Source organism: Cydia splendana, chromosome 18 (assembly GCF_910591565.1).
Source record: "Cydia splendana chromosome 18, ilCydSple1.2, whole genome shotgun sequence".
Classification (NCBI taxonomy): domain Eukaryota; kingdom Metazoa; phylum Arthropoda; class Insecta; order Lepidoptera; family Tortricidae; genus Cydia; species Cydia splendana.
In genome coordinates, this window is record NC_085977.1 from 334,274 (window position 1) to 356,837 (window position 22,564).

The 22,564-nt window shown below is 42.5% G+C and overlaps 1 protein-coding gene across 1 annotated transcript; it reads right to left on the minus strand.

Moving 5' to 3' along the window:
• Positions 1–880: 880 nt before the first annotated feature.
• Positions 881–22,381, minus strand: LOC134799272 (protein kinase C). The gene is made up of 19 exons (XM_063771649.1): positions 22,031–22,381; positions 21,726–21,858; positions 21,530–21,644; positions 20,973–21,033; positions 14,933–15,128; positions 14,679–14,710; positions 14,472–14,542; positions 13,961–14,111; positions 13,572–13,708; positions 13,161–13,245; positions 12,489–12,656; positions 11,907–12,025; positions 11,185–11,417; positions 8,103–8,251; positions 7,325–7,377; positions 6,853–7,039; positions 6,070–6,212; positions 5,646–5,744; positions 881–4,933 (listed from the first exon to the last, which is right to left on the minus strand). Exons 1-19 carry the CDS (start codon positions 22,125–22,127, stop codon positions 4,856–4,858), a joined length of 2,307 nt encoding a protein of 768 aa, XP_063627719.1. The 5' UTR covers positions 22,128–22,381; the 3' UTR covers positions 881–4,855.
• Positions 22,382–22,564: the final 183 nt, after the last annotated feature.

A 22,564-nucleotide genomic window follows, 5' to 3' on the forward strand; every position in this document is an offset into this window, starting at 1 on the left:
ACGGCCATTGCAGTAAAGTGTCGAGAATCCATCATAAAAGTCAATTTGACGTTGAATGAAAATTTGACTCACTTTGTTGTCAAAGTAGTTTCAGAGTTAATTTAGACAGACTCTAAACGTCATCAAACGGGCGTTTTAACGTTATGTTTATATTCAAAGTCCTGTATTCTCGTACACACTGGTACATGTGACTGGGTCCACCCGCGGCGCCGCTGCGCACTCTTACACCGCACGCTCCGCGCCCGATCCTATCCCGACTAATGACGAATGGAAAAATAGACGACTGATTGTTTGTATTCAAAACATACAACTCATACAAGTAATAAGCCGCTAATATTGCACTACCAGTTTTAAATTTCCCATTAGATAAATCACCTTTGTAGAGTCAGCAGCAGAAGTTGCAAAGCGGGCCAGGTGTTCAAAATGATCTTGACGCGACTTTATTGTTAAGAGAATAAGAGCGGGTCAAGGTAATTTTGAACACCTCGCCCGCTTAGCAACTTCTGCTGCTGCTGACTGCACATTTGTAACTATTGATACGTCTCCTGGGTAACTTTTACAACTTTGTTTTTATAAATAGGTATAACAAACTTACATTGTTGTCGAAGCTACTAAAATAAGCCAAGTTTCATGTTTTTGGGGTGTATTATGAAAACATCTATATCTAAAGAAATTCTCGTAATGTCCCCTGGCTCACTGCAATAAAAGTTTAAAAAAAAACTTGATAAACTCATATAATATGTAACTGATCTGATAATAGCATGTTTTTCGTATGTTCTGATTTGATAATGACAACAACTTCGCCGACCTGGAAACATCCGGCTGACCTACCTTGCAACTACTAATACTAATCCGGTTCGTATCGTGTCGGGTGTCGGGTTCGTATCGTGTCGGGTGTCGGGTTCGGATCGGGCGTGGCGCGAGCGCTCTTACGCTTAACTGACTAGTTACACGACACGGTCGAGCAGAGCCCGCATGTCCGATAAATCGTATCCGATGTAGGACGCTCTCACGGATTGGTTCGCCAAAACCCACGGTCGGTATGAATGTAGATTTAAATAGGTGGTCGTTATAATAGATTTGGTAGTGAGTGCATTACGTATGTGTTACGTATGTTAAGATTACCATTTGTGCATGTTTAAATAAAAAAATACAATTGTTTCTTTTGCATCACAATAGAAACTATTGTTTGTTATTATTTAAGTGTTTAGTGTTGTCCCCTGGGTAACAACATGCAACAACAGTGTCAAAAGTTTGATTCACGCCGCTTTCATAAGTATGTCATTTCTGTACACATATTTCATAGTCCTGTTCCAATTATGGCCGAATACCGACAGTGTTTTCTTAAAAACCAATTACGTGAAAGAGTGTGCTATCAAGAATACGCTGCCACGAAGCACCAAAAGGAAGCGAGATGCAAAATTTGACGGTTCAGTTATCATAGACGGATAATACTTGCAAATTCATACAATTACAACAGTTACGGTGGCCACGATCACGTGATAAAGATATGATAAAGCATCAGTCTCTTCCTACCAAGTAGTGACAAAACGAAACAAATGCATTATATTATATTTATCGCGCGATAAAAGCATTCATAGGCCTAATAGGCACAGCCATGAACTAATATTTGTACAAGATTTTATATAAAATCTATTTCAAATATCTCATTGACACGAATAATAAATCAATATATCATAGCAATAGCGCGTGCCATTCAAATATAACCCTAATCTCTTTGACATAAGACCTTACATTAACAAATATGCGCTCACATTTGTGCGTTCCTTATTGAACCGCTCACATCTCGCCTCGTATCGGTTGCCGCGGCTCCCTTACTCTACAGTTAGTACGATTCACATCAAAAATAAATCAGCACTCACATCACTTACGCTATAACAGAGAAACGCCCAAACACGATACATACATACGCGATTACACAGTGGACACGGAAAGCCTCGCGGCCGCCTTGCGTATGTACACACAAGGTCTAAAGTCCCGCGAACTCATGCTATTAAATTAGCTTGCACGAGCTATTACCATAAATAAATCCACCGAACGAAGCCCTCCTATATAAACACCACAATTAAAAAAACGTACACAAAATCAAAATAACAGATCTTTAATCTAGTACAAGGAACTGTGGCATTATAAAACCCGGAGGGCGACCGAAATGAACACGAAATTAGTTATAAACATGTCGTTAGACGGGCAACACGTACAGAGATTTATAATTAATATTATTAATATTATAATACACTAACAACTACATAAAGCATCACTCGTGCGCGACGCACGGCACACCGGCACGTGTAACGCGCACTAACGACTACCGCTCTAACAACATAGCCTTTGGTTCCGGTCAATACTAAATCATAAAAACGTAAATAAATAAATTCATTAAACATCACTCAAAATGTACCAGAGGTACCGCGTAAAATATTGGGTCAATCGATTTTTTGCCCTATACCTATTGTGATGTCTCCTGGGTAACTATTGAAAAGTTTTCTTTGTGTTTTCCTCACAATGTTACAGTAAGCAATAATACTGAACGGGCAAAGTGCTCAGAAACATTTGAACATGACTTTTGCAAAGCGATGTGTGATGCAAGAGTGATGTACCTATCACATTATTGAGCACTTTTACGCGTTTGAATGGCGCCTGTGTCATCCGCAAAACTTTTTTTTTTATATATTTTGCTCACTGGGCTACCTACCTACAACACAAATTCGATCGACCCAATAATATAAATACAAGTAAGAAGTGAACCGCGACTCGCCGCGAATACTGTCAAACAAAACCCCTAGTGAGTATTGGGTCGCGTTCCGCGGTACTCGGAACGCGCGGACTAGAAACGGCAGAACCGTCGCTGTTGCTAGTCTAACCAGACATGCGTCAGTGGAAACTAATAGAGAATATACACTCATCATATTTATAAGACTAATAACAATTGCATCAATAATCTCTGATAATTTGCTTGATATTTTGTGCGGCTAGGCTTACTTGATTGTCGTGTAGGTAAGCATTTTATTAGGTGCATCAATTATTTGTACAAAATAAATGTTTTCGATAAAAAAAAGTTTTTCTCTGATAAATAATTTCGGATACGAATTCAATAGATATATGTAGAACGCAACATTAGTAGAAAAAGCCACTATCTCTGCCAATATACTGTCAATTCTCCTTTGAAAAATGAGAGATGAAGACAGAAGTGCAGTATTAGAGGACAAGATGATGTGGATGTTTGTTATTAAACCAACTGTTGTCCCCTGGCTCACCGAGTCAATCGACAAAAATATGAGACGCGTGTATATTCTCAACTTCCTATTAGACGTTTAGGGAAATGTATCCAACACACAAAAACCTGTCAAACAATTAAACTTTCTACCAAAATGATCTCATTCATTTAAATTAAATTTGAGGATGTACTCTTTGCGCTAAACGTGGTAATGTCTGAGTAGACAAGCAAACAGTAGGTTCTGCCGCTGTTACTCATGTGCCTATAATATACGCTTCTTCGCGTCGGTGACGCGTGGGGTTTACTGATTCCGCCTCCGCTTTACACCCGAATAATAAATCTTCAATATTTACAACGATAAATAATTGCTCTAACTCTTCCATTTATATATAATCTGTGGGCGGCGATCCCGCCGGGATTCGTGTGCGTACAATCAAGGTCATACAAGTTTACACCTTTACATTTGTATTAGGTAAATAAATGTATAATTTTTGCCCTTAACTGTACTCGCGGCGGCCGGCGAGGCCAAAAGCGAATGGATCTTCCCAATTTAACATAATACGCTAAAAACTGAAGCGCGTCGTTTAAAAGAACTCTGCTGTACTTTACCTTCGTAAATAGTGAAATGGCTCGACGCCGCTAACAGACGTCTCCCCTTGCCAATTCTGAGGATTTGCCTACAAAAGTATAATACAACATAGCCTTTTTAAGTTGAATTGAGAAGAGCCAGTTTCTGCTGCCGGTCGCCGCTACATATTTGATCGCTGGCTCGTATGTGTGGACAGAATTTCATAAGAACCGGCCTGGAACTAAACCGCAACGTTCTAACATCGAAGCTACGATATCTCTGTCTCTCGAATAATGTTCAAGAAACTTCCTATAAGATGTAATACTCGTGGTCACCACTAATATAGACACGTGTATATAAAATACTATGCAATGAAGACAGATCAGTTGAATCTCACCGCGTATACTATAATAATCCCTTGTAACTTGTTTTTTTTTTTTGCGTACGCAGAGGTTGTCGTAGACGCAACTGACGGTACGGTTTAATAATTTATAAATACGAACAATCATAAAAATGATGACTGCGTGTCTTTTTCCATCTACACTATAACTGACAATTTATAAACTTAAGGACCACGTTTTTGTTAGTCCAACCGCGCTAAGTTTTCAGCTGGTACGGCAATTATGGCGCATACACACATGTCGCTGCAAATTTAGCGTAGACAGACGTACGTTTCGTAATACGAAATCATCGAGATATCGTATTGCTTTATTCTACATGGTGCAGACTCACCATATTTCTCCAACAGCGTAGCGTCGGACCGATCTAACTCTGCATGACATTTGCAATGACAAAGTGTGTCAATGTCATCATTAATCTATGAAAACATGACACGGCCTCACTTTGTTCTATTCAAGTCGCCGCAAAGTTATCTTAATCCGACTCTAGCACTGGCCGAACACTTTACAACGGAAATAATGCGAGAGTGGAGAGATAAGGCGAGTTCGGCGTTAGAACGTAGCGGCGTCGGCCTCGGTACAGGGCCATGCGGAGCTACTCTATCGGCTATCGCTAGAGAGAGAGAGTGCACCGCCACGTGCGTGAGGGAGTCAGTTGGCGGGCGCGAGCACCGGCGCCGGCGTTGGCGTGAAGTCAGAGTTCACGAACGAGAAGCCCCGGAACTCCTCCTGCAATAAACATAAACGCGTTAATTGGTGTCCAAATAATCCGAAATCGTGTTGCATTTCTTTATACAACGGCAAAATAAAGTCTCTAAGGGTGGTATTCCATCTGTCCAATATATTGGTCCAATGTGTATTGCGTCTCATATTTTGCTTAATGAGAGAGTGAGACGCAAAGACACTGGACAAAGAAATTGGACAGGCGGAATACATCGCGATAATAATACAATGGCATAAAAGTTGATTTTTATTTTGCTTTTTGCTATGTCCCCTGGGTTACTCTGTTAAAACATGACATAAAACTAAAAATTCATGAATGCTTTATCTTCAACCTAGTCTCCTGGGTCACATTTAAACAATATTAATACATGATTTATTAAACCGTTTATTAAACGGTCAAGCTCATTGTATAAAACAATTATTCTATATTCGTGTTAAAATTTACTAAAAAGAAACTACAGACAACTAAACTTGATCATAGTTTCCATCGCAAATGTTTCTAAGAAAATGTATCACTGTCGCTTGGGTCACGGAAGAAGAACACAATAGGTAAAATGTAGTTGATCAAGTCGTAGTCATAAGGTGTTAATTTTGCGTACAAAATTTTTCTAATCTGCCAATTTTAACACTGTGAAACTACGAAACGGTGCTAAAGGGGGTTGAAAATGTACGAATGAACATTTTGGTAGTACAGAGAGTAGCCGAACAGTGTCGGTACCTGGTTGATGGTGCGCACGACGTCGGCCGGCACGGGCGTCAGCACAGGCTCCTCCTTCGTGAACTCCGCGTCGAAGTTCACCGCCTCGCGCTTGCTTTTCTGCAATTATAAATCACATTTGATGAGTTTATACGTCGTTTAATATAGCCATACTGCCGTTCAAAACATGTCGATGCATCGTTTACGAAGCAAAATGTAAGTATGTATAGTACAAGTAAAATGTCCCTACGTATGCGTAAGTTTCGGTCCAATATTTGCCGCTCGACGCAACGCCGGATGCCCGGTCGAACGCTCCGCTAAACGCTCCCAACTCCGGCGAGATAATTTTGTTTCGGCACATTTAAAAGATGAACGCCCAAAGGGTTAACGTCTCGGGCAAATTTATAAATTGGAGAACCAAATCAGTAGGAGGGTATGGGGCAGCACATGCCTTGGGTCGGAAGGGCGGGCGCAGACGGCGCTGCTGCAGCGCGTCCCAGTCCATGTCCTTGAAGAAGGCGTGCGCGCGGATGCCGCCCCCGCCGCCCGCCACGCCCAGCCGCCGCGCCGGGTTCTTCGTCATGAAGCCTGCGCACAGTACACAACGCATGCCATTAGAGACACATCACAACATTAAAAAAAAAACATAATTGTAGATTATGCCTTTCTGTAACCGTTTCACTCCGATACTATTTAATATCCTCCCGACTCTATCTTCCGACGGTACGAGTACGAGATGGAGAGATGAGCTAAGAAACTCTGACAGATACTGGTGGAGAACAACACAGAATAGGAACAAATGGGAAAAACTGGAGGAGGCCTTTTCCGCACACGCGACATGCAAATAAATATATTAAATTGTAAAAACAATTGTTAAACAAAATGCATGAAAAAAAGGCTATTACTTACTATCCTACCGACTGCGCCACATTTTCGCATATTTACGCGCCATACGGCTGAATTTCCGTCCGTGTACAGTCAACAATACTATTAGCTTAGCACCTTTGCACTAATACTATAGAGGGGAGGGGGGGTATCTGTTCTCTGCCGCTGACCGTACTCACGTCCTTGGACAGCCAGACGGGGTAGAGCACGTCGGTACTCATCCTTGAGGATGGACACGGCGTCCTTGGACAGCCAGACGGGGTAGAGCACGTCGGTACTCACCCTTGAGGATGAACACGGCGTCCTTGGACAGCCAGACGGGGTAGAGCACGTCGGTACTCACCCTTGAGGATGGACACGGCATCCTTGGACAGCCAGACGGGGTAGAGCACGTCGTCGTGCAGGATGGACTCGAAGAGGTCGTCCTCGTTGTCGGCCTCGAAGGGCGGCTGCCCGGCCAGCATCTCGTACAGCAGCACGCCGAGCGCCCACCAGTCCACCGACGGACCGTATTCCAGCTCTTGCAAGATCTACACACAAATACACATTCTCAACAGCTGTTTCTCAATAAAGAATACACACGCGCGACTGATGTGGTTCGCTCTTACGAATAGTGTTAAGATTTTTCTCTACATGGCAAAATCAAGGTTTTCCGTTCCCAGCTAATACAGCTACGACGTCAGTTATAATTATAATTATATATGTGGAGAACGAGCCTACTTGCAAGGAAATTGTCACGTAAAACAAGACCGCTTGAAACGCTGATTGATAAAAAAAATCTGATAATTTGAAGTACTTATCAAAAACTGACTTACCTCAGGGGCTATGTAGTCAGGAGTACCGCAAAAGGTCGTAGTGGTCGCTCCATCTGAGAATAGAAGTTGACTTAGAATCTCTCTCAAACTATACATTTTAAATTTAAGTGTGCGAGTTTGTCCTCAGCTCTCATAATCATAACTCACAGGGCACCTCTGCGTTGGACATACCAAAGTGGTCCGTCTGTCGCAGCTCCCCTCCAGCGCTTTTTATAATCATAGGACAAATTAACAAAAAATAACATCCAGGGAATTGAGGGTTTGCGTTTTAAATCTAAACACTACATTCGTTAAATCTATTGTGTTACAAAACGTATTCATAGAAGCAGCGGCTCGCGTGTACCTAGTAGTTAAGTTTGCCGAGTTCTGGACTGGAACGACTGACCTAGAGGTAGTATGCCCTCCTTGCACATGCCGAAGTCTGCGAGCTTGCAGTGCCCGTTGGCGTCCAGTAATATATTGTCTAGTGATCGCGGTCGATGTGTGTGTGTAGGGCCGGAGTTGACCTGTGGCCACTGACCTAGTATGCCTTCCTTGCACATACCAAAGTCAGCGAGCTTGCAGTGCCCGTCGGCGTCCAGTAATATATTGTCTAGTGATCGCGGTCGATGTGTGTGTGTAGGGCCGGAGTTGACCTGTGGCCACTGACCTAGTATGCCTTCCTTGCACATACCAAAGTCAGCGAGCTTGCAGTGCCCGTCGGCGTCCAGTAATATATTGTCTAGTGATCGCGGTAGATGTGTGTGTGTAGGGCCGGAGTTGACCTGTGGCCACTGACCTAGTATGCCCTCCTTGCACATGCCGAAGTCAGCGAGTTTGCAGTGCCCGTCGGCGTCCAGTAATATGTTATCCAGCTTCAAGTCGCGGTAGATAACACCGTGTGCGTGAAGGAACTGTAGGGCCAATGTCACTTCGGCTGCGTAGAACCTGGAAAACAAAGGGATGGTTATACTGCTAAAATTTTAGTGTTTTCGATATACGAAAATATTATTTAACCAAAAGTTTTTTTCGTAGACTAGAATGTAATGTTATGTAAATTTTAGTTAGTCCTCAGCTCTCATAATCTTAGGTCACAGGGCACCTCTGCGTCGGACAGACCCCCTGAGGGATCCGTCCTTCGCAGCTCCCCTCCAGCGCTTTTTGTAATCATAGGACTTAATAAATTATGTTGAAATGCTAGAAACACATTCGACGTAGATACATTTTCATGTCATTCTGGGTTATTCGCTCAGTGGCGGTACTTCCATACAAGCCCAAAAGCCGGGCTTGCCTTAGTTGCCTTACCGAAATAACGTAGTGCTAAGATCAATAATCAATATAGATTATTTTTAAACCGCGCGCCAAATGAACCCGTATTATTAAATTCAAGCCACAGGCGCGCGGACCGCGGCGCCAGCGTGTTGCTAATTTTTGCCGTGGTGGCGCCTCGTCCGCGCGAAAGAAATCAGGCGTAGGATGTTCTAGCTATCCTGCTCGCACTCGTCGGCTTGCAACCGGGCTTGCTTTTTCGTCCCGCTCTTGGCGATCTTAGCCTACAAACCGCCATAGAACGATGTAACTATTTGTTGGTATGTATAGCAATTTTATAAGGCGATTTAAGCCTGGCTTTTGGTGTGAAGTTAGCTGCATAAGTTCGCACGGGCACGTGTTTACTTCAAGTGTATTATTATTTAGTCGAGTCGAAAGTAACGAAAGCTCAATTTATTTAAGTGAATTTGAAATAGGTAATGAATGTGGATTTGTTCGTTTGCTGTGACGTTTATAAGTGTTAACAATGGATGAAGTTGTTCCTTGTGATGGTATGAGATGCATCCACGTAACTCAACGAAGACAAGGTAAAATCGTTAAACTTTGTAGAAAAATGGGATATCATTTCCAACACCCGACTTGTGTATTCTCAGATAAGTCAGTCGCATTAAGAGAAAACTTTGTACGGCCGTTGACAAAACACAAGGATTGTTGGTTTACTCCAATTAATGCGTAATTATAGTGACAGAGAAAAAAGCATGCAATTTGCAAACTTCAGTGTTCGCGGTAGGCCCTCTGATATGTTTGTAAAATTCTATCTACACTCGGCGTCACGGAAATCGCACACCCACGGATTTTTGTTTCAAGCCGTTATAAACCTTATGTTGTTGAAGGTAAAGTATGAGTGTGTGGGATCATTTTAAAGATAATTTAACCCTTCATTTAAAAACAATGCAATAGTTACTAAAGAGTAAAAAAAAGGCACCTTTTTTAATAAGAAATAAAAATCGTATATTCATGCAAAAAAAATCAACAAATTAAAACACAATAAAATCAACAAATATCGGAATACAAATGCCTAAAACTATGTAGTAGCAGGCGTGGCTCACTCCGCGACTTCGTCGCTTTGCTACAGGTAGCTAAAAGTACATCCGTTCGGCCTCAATTTTGGGGTTTGCCATAAGCCGCGCGTGGCGCTGTCGCCACCTAGCGGCCATATCTGTGCTGATCGTAACAGACGCGTTTTGTTAGAGAGTGAGTCTTCTGTACCTAGTACTATTATTTATTCTGTGCTAATAGTTATAGTAGTACCTAGTATGCCCTGTGCGCTATGATAGCTCGCCGCGGTACGCTAGCAAATTCATTTGAGTCTAAAGAGTGAGATTGGACATTTATTACGAAAACATCTTTCGGCTTGCCTTACTCTGAAACCCTAGGCACGCCACTGTATTCGCTAATAGGAATTAAAGACGACGAAAATAAAAGCCGACAGGAAAATTTTATATAAATCACGAAAGAAAATGTGTAAATCTAGACATGTACAGAATACCATAGCTGGCGCGGGGCTCGTCGAAATTCCTTGCGCTGTATCTGGAACATCAGATCTCCGCCGTCGACGTACTCCATGACGAAGAACAGCCCCTTGTTTGGAAGGCGCTGTGTGAGGAAGGAAGCTGTTCACTGTGTACAGAATTCCGTACCTGGCGCGGGGTTCGTCGAACTTCCTCGCACGCTGTATCTGGAACATGAGATCCCCGCCGTCGACGTACTCCATGACGAAGAACTGTCTGTCCCTGGTCTGGAAGGCGCAGTGTGAGGAAGGAAGCTGTTCACTGTGTACAGAATACCGTACCTGGCGCGGGGTTCATCAAACTTCCTCGCACGTTGTATCTGGAACATGAGATCCCCGCCGTCGACGTACTCCATGACGAAGAACTGTCTGTCCCTGGTCTGGAAGGCGCAGTGTGAGGAAGGAAGCTGTTCACTGTGTACAGAATACCGTACCTGGCGCGGGGTTCATCAAACTTCCTCGCACGTTGTATCTGGAACATGAGATCCCCGCCGTCGACGTACTCCATGACGAAGAACAGTCGGTCCCTGGTCTGGAAGGCGCAGTGTGAGGAAGGAAGCTGTTCACTGTGTACAGAATACCGTACCTGGCGCGGGGTTCATCAAACTTCCTCGCACGTTGTATCTGGAACATGAGATCCCCGCCGTCGACGTACTCCATGACGAAGAACAGTCGGTCCCTGGTCTGGAAGGCGCAGTGTGAGGAAGGAAGCTGTTCACTGTGTACAGAATACCGTACCTGGCGCGGGGTTCATCAAACTTCCTCGCACGTTGTATCTGGAACATGAGATCCCCGCCGTCGACGTACTCCATGACGAAGAACAGTCGGTCCCTGGTCTGGAAGGCGCAGTGTGAGGAAGGAAGCTGTTCACTGTGTACAGAATACCGTACCTGGCGCGGGGTTCATCAAACTTCCTCGCACGTTGTATCTGGAACATGAGATCCCCGCCGTCGACGTACTCCATGACGAAGAACAGTCGGTCCCTGGTCTGGAAGGCGCAGTGTGAGGAAGGAAGCTGTTCACTGTGTACAGAATACCGTACCTGGCGCGGGGTTCATCAAACTTCCTCGCACGTTGTATCTGGAACATGAGATCCCCGCCGTCGACGTACTCCATGACGAAGAACAGTCGGTCCCTGGTCTGGAAGGCGCAGTGCAGCGCCGTGAGGAAGGGGTGGCGCGCGGCGAGCGCGAGCACGCGCCGCTCGGTCAGAGTGCACTCCACGTCGTCGTCTTGGATGATGGCGTCTTTCTTTAGCACTTTCACTGCGTACACCTGATAGACAACGGCTGGATTAAGCACTGACACACAGGTACAAAAAATTGGTATAACCGCTCAGTTGGAAGTGTTTGTCCTCAGATCTCATAATCTGAAAGTCACAGGGCACCTCTGCGGCCGACAGACTAAAAAATGATCAGTCTTTCGCAGCTCCCCTCCGGCGCTTTTTTGTAATCATAGGACACCATAATGATTTTCCAATTTAAGCAACATCGGTTCTACAGGTAAATTATTAATACAAAGTTTAGTTAGAATACAGTTCGCAATGTATTTTTGTTAATTCAATGTGGTAGACATTACCATTACTTGTGTAGACTGTACCATTAATACCAAAAATATTATGAAAAACATGTTTTATACAGATTCAAGATGAAAAATTGTGTAAAGGAATTTACCTCGTTCTTTCAAATTACGATCAGAAATACACCTATTTTTTACGAACACCTGATTTCAAATGTGTATGAATTTTATAAAATCTGTTCGTACCTCGTCGGTGCCCTTCTTCTCAGCGAGCATGACCTTGCCGAAGGACCCCTTGCCCAGCACCTTGATGAACGTGAAGTCCTCCAGCGAGACCTTGTCGCGCGCACCCGCCATGTCGCCACCTGAACAACACACCCATTTCATTAAGTTAACACTGACTTGGCGGCAGCAATGCATGAGTACATTACATAGCCCTTTCTAGCTTTCTTGAAGTAGCACTTGGCATGAAAACTTAGCATAGTCCGACTGTATACATATTCCTATTTTCATATTACCTACAAAATAACAATGTTACTTACAAAAGTCATTTAAATTGTAAAAAAAATGTTGTGAATATGGAAACTTAGTGTGCATTAAATCATTTCTAGAGATAAATCAATTATTAGGAAGCAGTAATATAAATACGAAAATATAAATATGCCAAAGCTTTCAAACTGGGTGGCTCACTTTACTTTTCAAATACGTAAGTAGTTACGACTAAAACTAACCGGTTACAATACCTTATGCAAATCCACCTAATCTGAAAGCACTTTAAATAAATATAAAAATCCATAACCAAAAAGCGTGCAAACCAAAAAAAGGAACCTTCGTAGCACGTAAATATGTCTTTCAGGTCGTCCCAATGGTCACCACCGCCGTTCGTCGCCGAAGGTATGTACTCGCCGTAAAGGGGTACCAAGTCGTACGAAGGGGGTACGAAGTCGTACGAGGGCGGTACGAAGTCGTACGGCGATGACATGAGCAGGTCCAGCACTAGTGTGGGATGCAAACAAACACAATAACAGCAACAACACAACATTAACAAAAACAATGCACTAATACAAAATACATTGAGTTGCTTGCTAACATAATATAACATTCAGGGCTCAAAACTAAAAACTAGTTAAAAAAATTGCTACAGCGCTTTCTTCTGTTTTGAAAGTTAGTTAAAAGTCGATAAATTAATATCCCACTCATCAAAATCGGCTTAGTACGATTGACTTCACGCTTGACCGTACCTAGTCTAGTTAGCGAAAAAAAATAAGATCATGCTAAGTAGGTAAATTTGGTGATTCAGGATAGTGAAGTGAAATTAACATTCGACAAAATTTAGTAACAAAAAACACAAACTATCATTAGTGCACTCATTGTAGTAAGGTTAACGAATGGACAGTTAACAAAAACAGTCAGTTTACTGTCTCTACACAGTTAACTGACCATACTTGAACCTTATATCAAGGACGTAAGGTGTATAATAATGCAGATGTTAGTGCTTACCTTTGTCGTCGTGTTTGTCGAGCGGCTCCTTGTCGGCGTCGGCCGCCGCGTCGCCGCCGCCGCCCTCCATCAGCACGGGGTTGTACTGTAATGAGGTCTCCATTATTGACAATACACACATGAAACTTCTGGGATTTGCGTCTATAGGCATGAGCCGCTTACGAGTAGGATAAGTAAGGCATACGGCCGTCTTATGTAAGCGATTACCATTGCCTTAAAAAGGCATTTTCAATGGACATTTAGTTTTTAATGTTACCTATTTTAAAGTTGACTTGTTTACCAATCTGCAAAGTGCGTCCATTTCTGGCGAACGCGACTCGGATGCGGCTGTTTTGCGAAATGCTGCTGCGACCAAGTTATGAACCAGGCATAAATATAGGTACGTTCTACAAGGAAATACACGTGTAATACCTTGGAGGTCCTAGGGCGAGGGTTCTTGTCCGGGGAGATGCCCATCTCGGAGAGGATCTCGGCCATGGCCTTGGTGTTGATGCCGCAGTTGTTGGCCACGTTCTTCTGGCACCGTTTGTGCACGTTCATCGAGCACACTGCACACAAACAACATGTTTTAGATTGTATAAAGTAGGTATGACACAAGATATAGGTACCTTTTTACAAATATATTTACAGTATGTAATGATGTCCGAAGTGCATTGAACAACGTACACACAACGGAGGCGAGTTTCTACGCCATTCATTGTTTCCGTGTTTTTCTAGTGACCGCGATTTCATTAGGCACTTCGTAGGTGATCACGATTTCACTATTTCCTTAGAAGACAAGAAATGGGTTAAACACTTACCTTCACACTGCAGCCCCTGCTTGATGAGGCCGTAGAGCAGAGAGCCGCAGTGGTCGCAGAACGTGAACCGCTTGTAGGAGTGCACCACGAAGCGGTGCGGGACGTTGACGCTGAACCGTTGGCCGCCGGACACACCCACGGCGCTGTGTTGCTGCAAACACAAACCATATGTTAGGGATAGGAAAAATCCCTAGATAGACGAGTCTACATCGCACAGATGACACAGATCGAGCCGTCTCGGGAAAAGAATGTCGCGCGAAGCAGCTAGGTCTGTGCTGACACGAGTCGTGTTATTGACTATTTTTTTACGAAGCAATTAAGTTCTTCGCAGCACTATAGGTATAGCGTTTTTTTTACTTTGCGTCGAATTGCTTATTTATCATCAGGCATGTAGAAATCACAAATTTATATTGATGTAGTATTTAAGGTAGAATAAAATGTATATAGTATTTTTCGTGTGTTTAGGGAGTGGTTCATTAACCCTGGTGCAACATATCACATGACTAGTTACCTCTTCCTTCATCCCGGGACACTTGGTGACGACGGACGAGTGGCAGCGCTTGTGGACCACGCAGGTGCACACTGCAACAAATCACATTCGTCAAATCTGTTATTCCCATTAGTTTCATCTAAATGGCAAACGTATTTTCGGCAGTCACAATACATGCGCTAGCCGTGTCAGTTAGTCACATCACAAGTACTGAACAAAAGTAGTTACCTTGGCATTGATATCCTTGTTTTCCGAGACCCCTGGAAGCAAATTGTAAGCTTTAATAAACTGTGTTTATTTTACAAATTCTACATATGTTTGTAGCAGGTTGCAGGGGTTATCAAGTGATGTAGGGAGCATTGTTATTCAATCTGATAGATACGTGACAGAAATAATAGGTACAGAGACCGAGTTTATCCTTCTGGTCACCGTCGCCGGCCTATACAAGCCGGCCTGCAAACAGACAATGAAGATCCACTCACCAGATGAACTCGCGGCAGTGGGAGCAGAAGGTGGGCTGGCGCAGGAAGGTGGCCATGAACTTGTGTCCGTTGACCTGGTGCACGCGGCGGCGCATGGCGCCCCGGCGGCGCGCGAAGCCGGCGCCCTCCTTGAACTCCCGCCCGCGCGCCGCGCCGCCCGCCGGCGCCCGGGCCGCCTCGCCGCCGCCGCCCGAGCCTGGGGAGGGCCAACATGTCACAACTACTGCAATAGGGCAAGACCCGGCCTCCGCGTTTGGGCGCTCGTTCTATCTAGACAGAGCTAGGCCTCGGTCCCCGGTTCCCATGGTATGCTTGTATCTAAAAACCTTAGATGAAGCGCTTCCGCGTAGGCCGTCATACAGGGCGAGGACCGAGGCCTATTTATCATTGTCCTGAACTTGCCTAAGCGATGTGTATGTGTCTTTTGTAACAATCGACAGTGATTTAAAATATGGGTGATCTGTATTTATACCGTTTTAAATCGAGTATCTAAACCTTCTACGGGACAGGGCGATTAATAATTAAATGTGACATTCAGACAAAATATTGTTTAAAAAAAGGGACTTTACAAATAAAGTTTACAGTTGTAAACCATAATTCAACTGAAGACACCTACACGCGGAAGAGATCTAGATAGTGCTGGTCTAAGTCAAGAGAACGCTAAAAAAGTACGAAGAAGGTATCTATTACTAGACAGTTGATATTAAGAGACATGAATAATGATTTAACTATTTTCGCTTTCATATAAAATATCGTATAATATGACCCGTTTTCATTGCCGTTTCAGACTAAGTTACAACAAACTAAGAACCTCTCTAATAGTTAATCTGCTATCGTACTTTAAAGCATTACAAATTATTGTCTGACTTAAATTACGAAAACTTAAAATAATTTGCCGTTCAAATCTATTGCAAAATCAATGTAGCATAAAAGCTAAATGTATGATAAGTATCACGTATAATAGCAAGCAGCCGCTAAAATAAACCACTAGCAGCAGATGCTCTTCAAATAAAAACATTTCATAATCATAACATAGTACCAATACTTACTCACAATCATAATTGTGTCGCTTAACTTCAAACTCGGGTAAATCCATTCGACCCTCTCAGCAAATCTCTACCCTATTACCTTTTCTTAATACCAAAATCGCATAATCTGACAGATGGATTTACCCGAGTTTGAATTTAAGCGACTCAATTCATATATGTAAATGCGGTACCTATCCCTTCTTTTATCGGAAATACAGCAAATCATTCCTTGTTTTCTGAATAACGAAATACTAGGAATACAGATCTCGACACAAATCTTGGTTTAAAACTGTTTATTTTAGAAACTAAGATCGAAACACATAAAAGGTGTATTTTTTTGAGGGATAACACATTTTCCTGAGTTCCAAACAACTACATGTAAAGGCCTGGCCAAACACACAGCGCGACGCAGCGCCGCGTCCGCGCCGCGCGACCGCGGCACCTGCTAACAGGTTACCGACGTCAAACAGACTGCGTCCCGCCGGTATCACGCCCCGCTTCTGTCGCGCCCCGCGCCGCGCGGCGCGTGCGCAGCGCTGCGCCGCGCGGACGCGGCGGCCCGCCGCGTCGCGCTGGGTCACTTCAGTCTAGTGATGGGTTAAATCGAAAAAAATTCAAACCGAATAAGTCGAATCCAAATGAAACCCAAATCGGTTTGCAAACCGATTTGGCCAAGTCGATTTAACTTCTATTGTTTTTAAGTATCAGTACCTAGTTCAAATCAAATCGCTCCGTACCTAGTCACTTGGCTTTGAGTCGAGGAAATCGATTTGTCAATTTTGCGGTTCGTTCGACCATTAGAATCCTTAGACTAACACGACAGCAAAAACTGACTTAATAAAAACCGGGCAAGTGCGAGTCGGACTCGCGCACGAAGGGTTCCGTACCATAATGCAAAATAAAACGAAAAAAAAAAGCAAAAAAAAAAACGGTCACCCATCCAAGTACTGACCACTCCCGACATTGCTTAACTTTGGTCAAAAATCACGTTTGTTGTATGGGAGCCCCATTTAAATCTTTATTTTATTCTGTTTTTAGTATTTGTTGTTATAGCGGCAACAGAAATACATCATCTGTGAAAATTTCAACTGTCTAGCTATCACGGTTCGTGAGATACAGCCTGGTGACAGACAGACGGACGGACGGACGGACGGACGGACGGACGGACGGACGGACGGACGGACGGACAGCGAAGTCTTAGTAATAGGGTCCCGTTTTACCCTTTGGGTACGGAACCCTAAAAACGATTGTAATAATTTTTTACTTTCCGTTACGCGGTAGATCACAATTTCATTCAATACTAAAGCTAAAATGGGAAAGCAGTATACGAGCAAACAGGAAAGAGTGTGCGGTCTCGTGCGATTCCGTGAGTCATTGTGTGTTGCGTGTGTCAGTTCGCAAATCGATGCGGCGCAAAACTGCCAAATCGATCCAAGTATACCGCCAAATCGATCTCTTTAAGCCCATGCGAAATGGAACCTTACAACTCAAACAATAAGCTTCATTTTGCTTTATCTGTAGATACCAAGTTTCGACTTGACTCAATAATGGCGGCAATGTGCATGGCCATATTTTTCTTCGTGATTTGAAGTCGATTCGCGTCGATCTTATTCCTCAATACCTATGTCAAACGAAAATGATGCAGCAACACTCAAAAAGTTTGCTTTTAGAGCGGATTTAAGTCGATTTACGGAACAGTCACGTCGATTTAGTCGACTTCAGGTCTAAATCGGTTTGAACCGATTTGTGAAGTCGAATCGTAAGGGCAATTGTGCACTACAATGAATTTTACTGTCCGGCAGTCCGAGTTTTTACGGTCCGACATGGCACGCCATTAAATGTATATAGTAGCTTGTGCACTACACGTAATTTTACCGTCCGACATTTTACTTTTCCCCATTCTGGACCGTTTTTTTCCGGTCCGAGATGACAGCTATGAAAAACGTGTTTTCACACCACCTATTCGGAAAAGAGCTTTTTCTTCCCTGCTAGGAGGGATCAAAGTGGCACTTTTCCTCCCTGCTAGGAGGGATGAAAGTAACACTAAGATTTGTTTTATTTTCCTCATAGTTGATGTGAAAAGCAGTATGTGTCACACGGTATCAAAATGATTTCTTCTTGGGCGTTAACACTTGAATCCCTCATTACGCTCAGGATTCTACTTTAGAATCCCTCACTACGTTCGGGATTCTATTGTAGAAGCCTTCGCTTCATTCCTGATTCAATGTACGCCCTTGACGGAAATATATCATTTTGATCCCTTGTAACACAAACTACTATTATGCTTGTGCACTGCGTCTGGAATTAGTATTATTCATGACTTGGCCGGGCGGGGGGGCGGGCTAGGGGGGTGTGTGTTTCATGCCACTGCGCCGCACCTGCAAGTAAAAAGTGCACAAGCCAATCATCCGTTTTTTTCATGCCATATCGGACCATAAAAACTCAGACTGCCGGACAGTAAAATTCATTGTAGTGCACAATCGCCCTAACATCGCTACTTCAGTCGGATCGGACGTTAGGCAGCGAGCGGTGCGCCGCGTTCCCGCGCGGCCGCGCCGCGTTCGCGCGCGCGATGAGGGCGCGTTGAGAGCGTGAGGCCGGCGCGATCCGCGCGCGCCCTGTTTGAACAGGCATCGCGTCGGCATCACGCGGCGCTGCGTCGCGCTGTGTGTTTGGCCAGGCCTTAATAGAAGGTTTGTTAGCATAAATTGGTTATATGTACGGGAGTTCTTTACGTCAGTACAATTTTCCACTTGCTGACCCCAACGCGTTAAAGGCAGATATTACTCATTGTAGGATTTGTAGGTAACGCCAGTGTGGTCAAAGAATGCCTTGATAGAATAATAAGGACAATAAGGACAGGTTGTGTGTTTCATCACGCTAAATAGTGTCGGAAACCGCGGCAAGTAGCATGCCGCGCATGCGATGGCAATCTTAGCAGGAAACCGGTGTTCTAACAGACCATTGTGTTATATCTTTGAAATAAGGGAGGTCCCACACGGCGACTTTTCGCACCGTTTCAGTCGCGGCATGTGGCCCATTCTCGCAATTGCAGCGCGCGATTGTCGCGATGCAGACTGTATATTGATGCGGCATTACTACTAACGCACGGCTGTTTCTCGCTAGGTCGGCTGTGCAGGCTCTGACAGGCAGACTAAATGTATTCTACATCACGACTGTATCGCGGTTGTCTCGATGCTGAAAGTGCTGAAACGCGGTTGTATCGACGCTGTATCGCTATAATACCGATGCATTATACGTGTGCGAGGGTATATGACCGGCGACCACACGGCGACTGTGTCGCGGCTTTTTTGCGACTGCATCGCTTCTGAATAGCAGCATAAAGTCGCTGTGTGTGACCTCCTTAAGGTTTACGAATGATCAGTTAACTATGGTACTAATAGTAACATGCTAATCTGATCCTGGTAGAGTGGTAGACCTTTTTTTTTAAATAAATGTTTACAAGGGGTTCATTAACTGTGCCAACTATAATACTTAACGTGCGGCTATGGAACCCGGTAAACCGCATTGATATTAAAATTATAACAGGAAAATACACAACTTAAGTTTTTTCATATAAAATAAACAGAACTATTACAATGATTAGTCTGAAAATCTACTATGAATAATAGCTATTGTATACCAAACTTCTTTAAAACAGAACTGCTAAATTAAATAATCTAATACTTCAATTTTGAATACCAATCTTTCCTAATAATGTTCTAGCAAAGATTAAATAGTAAATTTTGAGGCCAGATGACTCCTAAAAAAGTAAGCGAAGCATCAAGAAATTTGATAACAACAAAATAAACCCTATAGGAACAATGAGACACGATCTAAACTAGCACTACTGATAATAAGGACTTACTCTTGCCCGCGAAATAGGACGATTTTGCTTTGGTCTTTGCTGCCATCGCACATCCTGTTGTTATTGTGTTGAGTCAACATAGAAAGTTCCCAAGGTTTAATACTAATACTAACTACACTCTTAACCAAACCCGTTATCAATGTTGAAATTCATTGAAAATTAGGGTTGGCAACATTATTTACCGTAGGGAGCCCTAACTTCACCTTTGGTGCCCAACTTCAAGTAAAATATCAAAACAACAAATTTACCAAGAAATATATAATAGTATTAGAGCAAAAAAAATCGAAAATAACTTTGCTACCTATTCCCAACTTTATTATGAAAATTATAGGTATAAAGTACTACATTTATTCCAAATCCTAAATGTTAGAATAAAATTAATAATATTTTCAATGAACTGCAACATTGACACAGGGTTTGACGATGGTACCTACTACCAGCAATAATCTTTGCTGACCTTCATTGAACCTTATATCTTTGCAAATAAGGTTTAACAGTGTGCATGATACTACAGTTAGTAATTATAGAGAATATAGAGAAATGGAATTTGTGTGTCTGAGTCAGATATGAGTCATGTTCCTTGGAATGGAGATACACACATGTGCCACACAACTAATGTTTACTTTCACTTCTTTGTTTTAAGATAATCTAATATGAGTAATATTCAAACACTAACTGCCTAAATCAAAGATTTGGATCTTTAGAAATTAAGCTTATTAAATTATTATTGTTAATTGTAGTAGTAGGTATATTATGACAGAAAGTGTCACAAATATTACAAAATTAAGGATTGCAAGCAGTTATTTATATTGAACAGCTCTTCTGTGGTGTTTAATTTATTTATTTGACTTACATTTTGTAGTCGAAAATACATAATTGTAATAAAATCTGACTGTTTGCAATATGTTGATAAAGTATAAATAAATATGCATTGCAAATTTTATAGTGCAATGATAATATTGTTAAAAATTGATTAGTTTACTAATATGGTGGTGGCTATTTACCATAACTTTATTCAACAATAATAAGTTAAACATCATTTGCAATCCTTAGTATTAATAAAATTAATGAGAACATGTATTTTCAGCTTACCAATTAAGTGATTAAGTAGGAATGTAGTGTTTGTGATAAACCAATCACTCACCTTGAGAATTCCATTTCAGATCTATTTTCAGATGCAGTTTTCCTTGAGGTTCTAGATCCACCTACAAGTACAAGGGAAAATCATCATTAATTTATCTGGTAACTTAGTGTAATAGTTATTTTTCATACACAAGTTTAAAATAGTGTCTATAAACAATTCTAATTAAAAAGTTAAAAACTTCAGTGAATTCCAAGGGACATAATTTCCAGGCCAAAATATTGAGGTAATTATACTGTATTCAAAATATATAGAACTTCATCTTGTTTATAAATCACCTCATTATTAAGCAACTCATATTTAGGTTCAGATGACAATAACTCTGTTCTCCAGCAATACATGCCTATCACACTCCAATTAGACAAATGTAAGGCCATCAAACAATCCCAAGACTGATAACAGCTATCACCACAACAAACACACTGGTCGCTGATAACATCTTACAACAATACTGATAGTACAAACAGAGATTACAGGATATAGATAAGCCATTGTCTTCTAGATCCCTACCAATCACTTGTCAGTAGCCTCAATGCTGTAACACTGTTTTGTTTACTCACCCAAAAGTCTGTGGCGTCTTTATCACGATGAGTTAAATCTTCAAAAGGAATTGTGCAGTTTGCAACAAAATCATCTGGAGGTATGGCGGCATCGTGAAATACTGTGATCCCCAAGCTGCAGGAAAATATTTGTGTGAGTATCGAAGTCAAGGGATGATAAATAAAACATCAAAAACGAGGTCGGAGGGCGCGGTACCTGGCGACGTTCTGCACTTCGTGGATGAAGGTCTCGTTCCACACGGGGTCGAAGGTCTTGGGCTTGGTGGTGGAGCGGTCCAGGTGGTGCTCGTCCGCGTCGATCGACACGTACGGGTCTATCGGCTGGTCGTCTACAACCCCACACCATATTTACATACATTATAGACACCCATTTTGGTAAACATGCTACGCCTATTACGAACGAAAATTTACGACTGCGCGATAGTTTTTAAGGGCAAAATTAATTAAAAACGAGTCATAAGGTTCATGAAGAAAAGGATTAAGGCTACGGTCGGGACTCACCTGGTTTCCCGAAGGTCATGTTGTGCCGTTTCTGAAAGTCAGTCGGCCTGAGGCCCGTGGCCTCACACACCTTGACGCGCACCGTTCCGCTGAACATGGCGCTGACACAACCGGATCGCCGGCACCGCGCCGCGCCACCGCACGATCACTTCCACACTATAAGCCCACTCAAAATCATTGAAGGTGCTTCATAATTGAAACAGAATTAAATAAAAGTCTTGACAGCGACGAGATCCGCCATGGATGGATGTTTTACTCTATGGTTGCTAATGGATTCCTATTCGATTTTAAAAAGTTTCAGGATAGAGTTTTTGGTGATGGGGACTTTTGGGAAATATATAATAAATTATAATTATTATTCAAATAATAATCTAATGCTTATCAGGTAATTACAATGACCCTTTAAAATTAATATTAACAATGTTAACTATCAATGTAATTGCTAATTCAGTTTCTTACAATCTTAAAATGTTTTACCACTGTAAGATTTCAACGTTATTTTGTGGTATAAAACTTACACAACAATATTTAAAT